The sequence below is a fragment of the Galendromus occidentalis genome, unplaced genomic scaffold (genome assembly GCF_000255335.2).
Source record: "Galendromus occidentalis unplaced genomic scaffold, Mocc_1.1 scf7180000076438, whole genome shotgun sequence".
In the NCBI taxonomy this organism is placed as follows: domain Eukaryota; kingdom Metazoa; phylum Arthropoda; class Arachnida; order Mesostigmata; family Phytoseiidae; genus Galendromus; species Galendromus occidentalis.
The window spans coordinates 48,710-58,867 of NW_003804427.1; the positions used below are offsets into that span (position 1 = coordinate 48,710).

At 49.1% G+C, this 10,158-nt stretch overlaps 1 protein-coding gene and 1 pseudogene across 1 annotated transcript; one reads left to right on the forward strand and one right to left on the reverse strand.

Moving 5' to 3' along the window:
* Positions 1-1,866: 1,866 nt before the first annotated feature.
* Positions 1,867-5,167, reverse strand: LOC100909146 (two pore calcium channel protein 1). The gene is made up of 3 exons (XM_003739194.2): positions 5,027-5,167; positions 4,570-4,750; positions 1,867-4,058 (listed from the first exon to the last, which is right to left on the reverse strand). Exons 1-3 carry the CDS (start codon positions 5,155-5,157, stop codon positions 1,986-1,988), a joined length of 2,385 nt encoding a protein of 794 aa, XP_003739242.2. The 5' UTR covers positions 5,158-5,167; the 3' UTR covers positions 1,867-1,985.
* A 943-nt stretch (positions 5,168-6,110) lies between these two features.
* On the forward strand, positions 6,111-9,861 carry LOC100909289 (uncharacterized protein K02A2.6-like; annotated as a pseudogene).
* The last annotated feature ends 297 nt before the right edge of the window (positions 9,862-10,158 follow it).

Genomic DNA, 10,158 nt, shown 5'->3' on the forward strand with positions numbered 1-10,158 from the left:
CCTCTCAGTCGATCGTCTCAGTCCGGGACCCATGAGCTGAAGGACGAGGGTTGCGGGCGAGTTTTTTTTTCGGTCGGGCTTTGGATTTCTGATTGACCCTTAGTCAGAAACATGGAAAGTCCAAGGACGAAGAGAACTGTAGCACTAATCAGGCTCGTCATCGTCAACTACTACATCGTACTATTTGCTTTTTTGCAGGCCTGACTGCATCCGTCGGTGAATTGACCGCGCTGTCATGACGTGGAGATTAGGGCTGGACGCGAAACTGAGCTATTCCTCGCTCACCCTTCGCTCAGAATTGAACGAACACAGGTGAAACGACGGAGATGAGGCAACGTCTCCATCGGGAGCTGCCTATAAGAGTTCCTGTGTGGGCTCTGGTCCAGGCTTCCGTCGGAATCTCGTTGAAGGCTCTCCCGAGGACTGTCGAGTGGAATGTCCATTCGCATCAGCGGTGGAAATATGCAGGTCCCACGCAGGAGCGTATATAGGATGTTTTTTCGGGAGGGCCCAGCAATGTTTTTGGGGGAATCATGATGATGATGATTATCCCCATAGACCTCAATTTACAAGCTCAATACGGAGGCGGTATTGTGGCCCTTCATACGCTACTGGTCCCACGATCCGAACAGAGGACCTTGAAAGGGAATCGAAGCTCCGATGTAGTTTCTCACGCAAGCGGCGAGTTGGAAGAGATCGTCCTAGTGGAACCACGGGGGTTGGGTCCGTCGAATGAAGTATACCTACTTCCGGACAGATCAGCACGAAGGCTTTGGATCGACGCAGCCCTGGGAGCCTTTGCAGGTTGTGTGCCTTCTCTCTCAGATGCCGGCTTCTCCATCGCACACAAAACAAATCATCAGCAGAATTCCAAGGAGAACCCGTCTGGGCGGAAAATGATACTGGCATTGAAGTATCGGCCAGCATTGACCGGGCAGACTGAGCGTCAATCCTATTACGCTAGACCGGGTCCCGATTTTCCTCCAGCTCGATACAGTTCTTCCATGCTGCCCCCAGCGTGGCCGCTCACGGTTCTCCCAGCTGAACGTACGGTTCCGCCTGGAATCTTCTCCAAGACTCCACACAAAAGGGACCGAGTCGCTGCTACAAGTGTGAAACTCTGAAGGAGACACGATCAAGGAAAAAAGAGGGAAAGATCGAAACAAGCGAAGAGAGATAATTTGCAATTTGTAAGCTTTTCGCATCGTCAAAATAATGTATTGGGTTTTCGGTGGCGCTCTCATCCTTTGCTCCGCGTCGTTTCCCTCATCTTGTCTTCAAGACTCGTCCCCATCGGCACCAACGGTGCGAGAGTTCGGCTCCCCCTCCGTTCTCGATGACTCTCAGTTTGCGTCCTCACTCTCTTTTATCTCCGATTTTTTTTTCCGATTCGGTAGCTTTTCCGACTCGTCCTCCTTGACAGAATCTATTCGCCATCGCTGTCGCCATGTCTCCGCCGTCGCGCTATCTGCATCCACAGCATCTGTATGCCGAGCTCGACGGGAGAGAAATAAACGAAAACAAATCCCCGAGTCCCCGCGAAGCTTCCACATTTGCAACTCGATGCTGCCGCGGTCGTTGAGGCCTTTTTCACGTCTTCGAAATTCGTTCCGGGACAATATTGGCAGGCAATCGATGCCGAGGCATCGTGGAAGGAAACGATTCGCTGCATAAAAGAAATTCGTCTTCATCTCGATTTATTACTCGAAACGTACATCAGAACTGAGTCATGAGTATCCGCTAAGACGTGAAAAACCTTTTTAAAGCATTTTGAGAGCGAACACTCATCTCTTAAAACTCTCTGTCCCACTCGGAATATTTAGACACTCATATTATGTACATGGGGAGGAATTAAATTCGCTCCGAAACTCTAGTTTGTCAGCATGGCAACGTAATTTGTCATTGATGGAGCATGAGGAGCTCTATTCAAGGAGCTTTGTCCTAAAATTAATTATATAATAATCCGCTCGGGGAAGTCACCTGAGTCAACTCTTGAGGCTCTCGTTGAGCTTAATGACATCGACTTCGTCGTTGAACATACGCATGAGAAGGTCTTCGAAGCGAGTACTTTTCTTATATTTCAGTTTAACGTCATGATTTCTGCAGGTCGTCCCGGTAAAATCTATATCTTCGTGGTCGCTGTCGTCACTGTCCCGGCTGTCTGGAGCTGCACGAGCACGATTACAACCACTTTCCTCACAGCGACGCCTTTCATATTCCTCGATCTTCTCTACAACTCGACTCTCGACCGTTGATCTCGTCGTTCCGATTTCGAGGATGAAAGCTTCGATGACGAAGGCCGTGAATATGTTCATGACTAATATCACGCACGTCATGTGGAATATGACAAAGTACGCACGAGCGTACTTGCTGGTGACCAGGACGAATCCCTCAGCCAAGACGTGCCACTGATTGACCACCATCAGTTCGAATAATAAAATGAAGGCCGATGCGGCATCGTTGAAATTGTTCGCGCAGTACCGACTCGTCACGAACGTTGACCCGTTCAAGCGATGATCTCCGCAATCTGGTTCCTCTTCCTTGATTTTCCCGGCGAAGAGCTCCAAACCAATTATGGCAAACATGTAATAAACACCGAATAGAATGCCTGCGAAAGTCGCCATGGACGGCAGCAATCGACCAATCGTCGTGAGGATGACACGGAACCGCTCGATGGAGCTCATGATCTTCGCTAGACGGAGACATCGAACGACTAAAATTATATCAACAAACGACTTATAATCATCGCCGGAGCCACTCATCACTGATTCGACTATGCTACCCAGTAGCGCCGCACCGATGATCACGAAATCGAATACGTTCCATTTTTTGTTAAAGAAATTGTGGAAACCGAAAGTGTACATCTTCGCTAAGATCTCCGACACGAAAGCCAAAAGGAACAGAATTTCCAATTGGCTGCCATCGCCGATGGTCAACAGAAACGCGTTTACAACAATCAAACAGTCGAACGTGTACCGGAACCATTTGCTCTGAACCACTCTACGGAAAGCTAGCGACAGGGATGAGTTGTAGGAATCGGGGAAGCGCATTTCGAAGAAACTTTTCCGCCGGAAACTCTGCGTAAATCGAAGTGACAGAAGTTCGGTGATCGCAGCGAAGTCTTCTCGTTCGACCCGATGACTGTCCGTCGTATCGAGAACGGACCACATTATGTCTAGGACCGTTTTGCCTTTGCGAATTCCGATCCTGTTGAGGACGTTCTGGAAAATCTCGAACGTAATGTATCTGTTCGAGGAGTTCTGCGTCGCTGTCAGAAGGTCGAAGGCCTTCCGAAGGTTCTTCCGGCGCTCGATGACCATCGAGCACACTTCGTTTCTGAGATGCTCCTTGTAGTTGTTGTAGACGACGGCCAAGATGATGTTGAGAAAAATGTACATGCACACCAGCAGGTAGACGAAAAAGAATATGGCATACCAGTGCGACTGCGCGTACGCCGGCATCATTACGTCGGGGTTGTTCGCTGACGTAACTAGAACGTAAAGCTGGTAGAAATTCTCGAAGAAGCCTTCGGTGAAATATGGCGTTCCGTCAGGGCTCTTGATCCCCTTGGCGCTGAACAATCTCAGCGAAACCAGAGCGAAAATCGACATCGTCAGAAGAAACAAGATGAGAACGTCAACGACCTTTGGCAAAGTTCTTCGAATGTTGCGTACGGCTCGACGAATCTGTTTGTTTTCTGTCAGGTTGATAATGAATAGCGGACGTAGCACTCGGGTGTAGCGACGCGAGAAACCGTTCAACTTGATCGCGATCGTGTATTGAATCAGGTCGATGATTATGAGCCCGATGAGGGCAAGGTTCATCCGGATCTTCGTGTCACTGAAGAAGCGTTGCTTATCGACGAAAGTTGAGTAGTGCACCAGTCGGAATACGTAGTAGGCTATACAACATAGTTCGAGCATCATCGTCACGTAATATGGCAGGGTTAAGCCGTTATCTATTGGGCTTTCAAAGAAGATTAGGGCGTGGTGGATGCAGATGAAGAAATACGTCAGTATCCGAAGAACGAACTGGTTGTATATGCTATAGCTTCGTACCTGAAAATAATCACGGTCGATGAGATGCTGTCCAATCCACTAACATCTGAGGGCGGAATGGCAGGCGCGGATACCGCGACCGACCGTGGCAGCCACGACTACAACACGAGAGCTCTATTTTTCCCCTCCTTCTTCCCACTCGCACCGGTCGCAGCAAACACACCCATCCGCGAAACGAGTATCTGAGTGAGAGGAATCCGAGCCTCTCGTCGATTTCATCGAACCGGATAAGTTCTAGTCTCTCCGAGATACTCAATGCGCCATCCGAATCTCTTTGCTGACTGCCGCATCTATTCGCTGGGTGTCAGCGAGGATTATTTCCACTGAGCACATTCAAATCCAACCCCCAATATATTAGAGCAAGTTGATAATTTTTCTCGAATTAGGTGATTAAGTTAATTATTCGGAGCCAAACAACTACGCTCGAATTGTGTTCCACACGGTATATGCTTCACTCTCATCGATGTTGAGGCTCTATCAAGGAATATCGAGATCTGTATGATAATCTTACCGAATCTAAATTCATTTTGAATTCGCTCTGAATGCCATGATGTGCGTCTTTGATGAGAGCGACGGCCATTATCATGGAAGCCTCATCAACGTAGGTAGGCATCCCTGTATCACATCGGCTCCCATCAGTTGCTGTTGCATTGTCTATGTGGAGCCGTTCGAGAAGATCATTGGCACTCGCCCTGCAGTGAGGAAAACTCAGTGGATGCTTATGGGACTATAGTATTTTCGAAGAAAGAATCGAATCCGTAAGGTCCGCTCAGGGCCCTGATAATTTCAGAAGTCAATTTCCTTTCGGGTCTAGATGAAGGGTACGAGTACTGGCACACGCTAGCGACAAATGGAGCGAATGAAGGATCCCCATTGTTCGGGACAAGTGGCTTGAGGCATCGATGCCATTCATGAAGCTTGCAGACCTTGAGACCTCATAGATCAGTCCAAGTATACGCTCTACTTACGCGTGTGACGACTGCCTGACGGTGCCGTTGCTCCGAACCTCACGAGTGTCCTGTTCCACGAAGGCTTCGAGATCCACAGCTGAGTCTCGCTGCTCGAGAACTTCATTCTGGGCGTCTTCCGGGATCATCATATCGATGCCGAGGGCTGAAGTAGAGAAGTGGCTTGAGCATCTAGGCGAACTCATAGCGTACCGATAAAAACTTCTCGAGCGATTCTCTTTTTCCGTTTCGAGAACCCAGCTGTTAATCCAGTCAGACTTTCGTACGAGAGAGGGTGGTCGTTGAGACCTCGCACGTTTCACGTGAGGCACACGAATCGACACCCTCTTTCCACACCGGTAAGGCATGGACTCAGCCGTCAATCACCGCCACCCGATCGGAATCCTCTCCTCAGGAGACTGATCGACTCGTAGCATTGTGCCCGCGTTCGTCTTTCCTCGTTTTTTTTAAGGATGGTATTCGATTCCCTCCCTGGGCAGGGACTTCCTTCTCACCCTTGGAAAATCTGGAAATCGCTGTTGACATGGAATCCCCCACCCACGTAGGCCGTGAGTCTTCCATCGGAAGTGCAGTTCGACTTGGAAGCGAAACAAGCCTCTCGTTTATAACCAGGAGAGGGAGATCTGCTCCACCGATTCTGTTACGAGTTCAAATATGCCGCGCGCTCTATCGCGCCATCTACAATAATAAAGAACAATCAGTTGGGTATGAGCCTTCATCAGGCACCCATCTCCTCGTCTTCCCTCCAAGTGAAGTAGCTAACAATTTGGCGACGAAGATCGGATGAAAAAAAAAAAACTGTGAGAGTGTACAGTGATTCATCGCGAACATTCGGGAAAAATCAACGAAGAAGAAATCAAATCGAAGAAACCAAGCTCACGAAAAAAACCATCGACCTCCGACAGTATGGCGCAAGCGCAAACGAACCCAGGATATTTTCCAGAATTCTGCTCGAGCTCGGAAACTTGGACGCTGTGGGAGACTCGGCTTCAGAATCATCTGGAGTATCATCAAGTGACAGATCCCGAAAGGAAAAATGTGCGCTCTTAGCTTACATGGGATCCGAGGACTTTCCGGAAACTGAATGATAAAGTTTCCGGAGCGGCAAGTCAAAAGTCTGCCCTACGAAGAGATCACCAAGATCCTCAAAACGGTGTACGAACCAGAACTCAATGTTTGGTCATCACGAAGTAAGTTTCGAGAGTTACGACAAAACAATGCTGAGTCATTGCTGGAATTCGAGGGCCGGTTGCGAAAGTCAAGCATCGATTGCCATTGGGATCCGAAATGCCTGCAGGATAATCTCATAGAACAGTTTATCCGAGGACTGGCCGATACCCGAGCAAGACAATTTCTTCTGATGAAAGCCGAAAAATTGAACAAGCTGTCAGAGGTTTTCGAGATGTCGGAAAATTTCGCGAGCGTGCAGAAAGTAAGTTCGGCACCTCCCAACGACTTCAACCCAAATGGAGTTCACAAGCTTTTCAACAAGCAACGACACCGAAAACCGAATACTCATCGTCGAAGCCAATCGTCTGCGGCGAGGCAGCAAAATTCCTTCGGCAAGGCAAAACAGAACTGCCTGTTTTCGATGTGGAAATACAAATCACCTGGCTCCTGAATGCTTCTTCAAATCAGTGGCATGCAAGGGATGCGGGAAAATCGGTCATCTGAGACGAGTCTGTACAAAAAATACGCAATCTCAGAATTTCCTCGAAGAAACCCCATTTCATCATGTCACCTCTAAAGAGCCCTTATTCGTAACAGTCTCGTTGAACCAACGCGATGTCAGCATGGAAATCGACACGGGAAGCGGAATCTCCACAATGACATTGGATGCTTTCCGCTCGATCGCACCGAAACACCGGCTACAGAAGAATGACCTCTGCCTGAAGACAGCTACCGGAGAGAACTTCGAACCGCACTCGTACGCGGAGGTCGAAGTTTCTTACAAGGGCGTAACAAAAATTCTACGCTTGTATCTCATGCGAGAGGCCGTCTTCCCGACGCTGATGGGACGCGACTGGATTCGTCAGCTCCCTATCGACTGGACATCATTGCTCAACACCCAGAGTGTTCATAACTGCAAACAAGCTACGGATACAACGCCACGAGACTTCAAAGAAAAAGCAGAGAGCCTACTCAAAAAGTATGGCAACTTGACCAAGCCTGGCATAGGTTGTATTCCATCAACAGAAGCCACGCTGGAACTGACCACAGAATCGCCGAAACCCCTCTACGCCAGAGCTCGACCAGTCGCACACGCGATCATAGAAATGACCAACAACGAACTCGACTTCCTCGAGAAGAACGGAGTCGTACAAAGAGTCAACGCAAGCGATTGGGCCCATCCAATGGTAATCGTACCGAGAGCTCAGGGCCGTAAGGTCAGAATTTGTGGAGACTTCAAAGCCGGCATAAATCGACACATTCGAATCGATGAGCATCCGCTCAAGAACATCCGTCATGCGCTTGACAATATAGGGAACGGTCAAAGTTCTCGAAGCTCGACATCTTCTCGGCCTTCTTGCACATGCCAGTCCGAGAAGCCGATCGGAAATTTCTGGTAGTAAACACACACCGTGGACTGTACCGATTCAACAGGATGACAAACGGGCTTGCAAGCGCCCCAGCGATATGGCAGAGGTTTATCGAAGGCATCCTCGGGGGAATCGAAGGAGTAGAATGCGTAATGGACGACATTATCGTCACGGGCCCGACAGACGATGAGCATCTGAGAAGGTTGGAATCAGTGTTGGCCCGACTCGACCAGAACGACATCAGACTCAACCCCGATAAATGCGCATTCTTCGAAGAATCCGTAGCGTATTGCGGGTTTCGCTTGAAGCACCAGGAAATCCAGAAATGCAACGAGAAGGTAGAAGCGATCAGGCAGGCGCCATCTCCGAAAAAACGTCGGAGAGCTCAGATCATTCCTTGGTATGATCCAATTCTATGCGAGTTTTGCTTCAAAGCTCGCCGACATTGCAGCTCCCTTGTACTCTCTTCTGAAGTCCACGGTCAAATTCGTTTGGTCCGACAGGATGGAAGAAGCGTTCGCAAGGGTGAAGCAAGAGTTGTGCTCACCTCGGATACTCGTGCCGTTTGACCCTCAGAAACCTATCATTCTGGCGACAGATGCATCTCCATACGGCATTTCGGCTGTTCTTTCTCATCAATTCCCGGACAAGTCGGAAAGACCCATTGCGTTCTATTCCCGAGTGCTCACGGAAACGGAAAAGCGATACAGCCAGATAGACAAGGAGGCGTTAGGAATTAAGGTGGGAGTCGAAAGATTTTTCTACTACATATTTGGTCGAAAGTTCACTCTAGTTACGGACTCGAAGCCATTGTCTCAAATCTTCGCCCCCGACAAATCCTTGCCTCCATTGTCAGCGACCCGTATGCAGCATTACGCTGTGTTCCTCACGAATTTCAACTTCGATATCGTATACAGGTCAACGAGATTGCACGGAAACGCTGACGCGTTGTCTAGGCTGCCGCTCCAGAACGAGCAGCCCATAGCACCCGATCTCATCAATGAATTTGTCGTCCATCAGATTCAGGACACACCATTGCGTTTCGAAATAATTGCCAAAGAAACGAGAACCTGTGAGGAACTGAAACCGCTGTGGCTAAAGCTCCAAGCAGCTGGGCAATCGCATCGGAATTCAAAACACTTCGGAATCGACCTCTGTGAGTTCAGCACATACCACGACGGAGTCATCTTGAGAGGGCACAGAGTCGTCGTCCCGAAAACCTGCCGTCAGAAGATACTCAAGGAACTTCACGAGGGCCATTACGGCTCTGAGAAAATGAAAAGCCTGGCTCGACGATACGTGTGGTGGCACGGCATAGACAGAGATATCGCCAACATAACCCTGTCATGCACAGCGTGCCTCACGCACGCTCGGAACCCTCCAAGAGAAGTGATTCACAATTGGGAACCACCGGCGACCCCCTTCCAAAGAATTCACTTGGATTACGCTGGCCCAGTTCAAGGCAAATACATCTTACTGATAGTCGATGCCTTCAGCAAATGGCTGGAAGCGTTCATAACGCCGAACAAAACTACGGCAACTACTCTGATCCATCTTCGAGAAACGATCGCACGGTTCGGAATACCTCAAGTCATGGTTACGGACAACGACCCCACGTTTGTGTCGGGGGAGTTCAACAATTTCTGCGAAGTAAACGGCATAAGACACATGACTTCTCCGCCGTATCACCCAGCCTCAAATGGTCAGGTAGAACGCTACGTCGGGTCAATGAAAACAGCTTTGAAGAAGCTATCATCGGAATCCGGTAATCTCGCGTCAAGCCTTTCGCTATTCTTGTACAGACAGCACATGATGCCCAGCGCCACGGGCTTCAGCCCGGCCGCACGCATGCTCAATCGAGAACTGAGATCGAAGCTGGACCTGCTGAAAGAAAAACCGTCAAGGGTCGAAGCAAGCGGACCTCCGAAATTCGCCGTGGGAGAAACGGTTATGGCAAGAAACTATCACTCGGCAGGACCGAAATGGGTTCCAGGAAAAATCTCGAAAAATTGTGGCACCAGGATCTGCGAAGTAGAAGTTCCGAATGGTATATGGAAACGACACTTCGAGCAGATTCGCCGACGTCATAAGGATTCGAGTTTCCCGAACAACGAAAAAGGATCCCTACTGCCGTTCATTTGTGATGTAGACAATGAGCGGGGGGAAGACTCAGGAGACGACGAGTTCTTCGACATCGGCGAAGGTGTTGAAGACGAGCAGTTGGACTGTGATGAAAATAATTGTGATAATAGGAATAGTGTGAACGAGAAATTAGATCATGGGAGAAAAATACTTGTAGGAGCTTCCGAAGTCCGTCGACAATCGAATCGAAGCACAAAGGGTGTCCCTCCGCAACGATATGACTCCTAAAGTCAGGGTCATCTGTTGTTCTTAGTCAGACTCGCTAGTCAATGGAAGATGAGTTTTAAGACCGCGATCTAAGCATTTCTCATCAGGGGGAAGTTGTTACGAGTTCAAATATGCCGCGCGCTCTATCGCGCCATCTACAATAATAAAGAACAATCAGTTGGGTATGAGCCTTCATCAGGCACCCATCCTCCTCGTCTTCCCTCCAAGTGAAGTAGCTAACAA

Bases quoted from the DNA above. Each gene is read 5' to 3' on its own strand.
- LOC100909146 (XM_003739194.2), bottom strand. From the start codon at position 5,157: ATGATGATCCCGGAAGACGCCCAGAATGAAGTTCTCGAGCAGCGAGAC. The intron at 4,751-5,026 runs GTAAGTAGAGCG...TCCTCACTGCAG, and splicing joins GTCAGGCAGTCGTCACACGC to GGCGAGTGCCAATGATCTTC. The intron at 4,059-4,569 runs GTAAGATTATCA...GATTATTTTCAG, and splicing joins TCAAAATGAATTTAGATTCG to GTACGAAGCTATAGCATATA.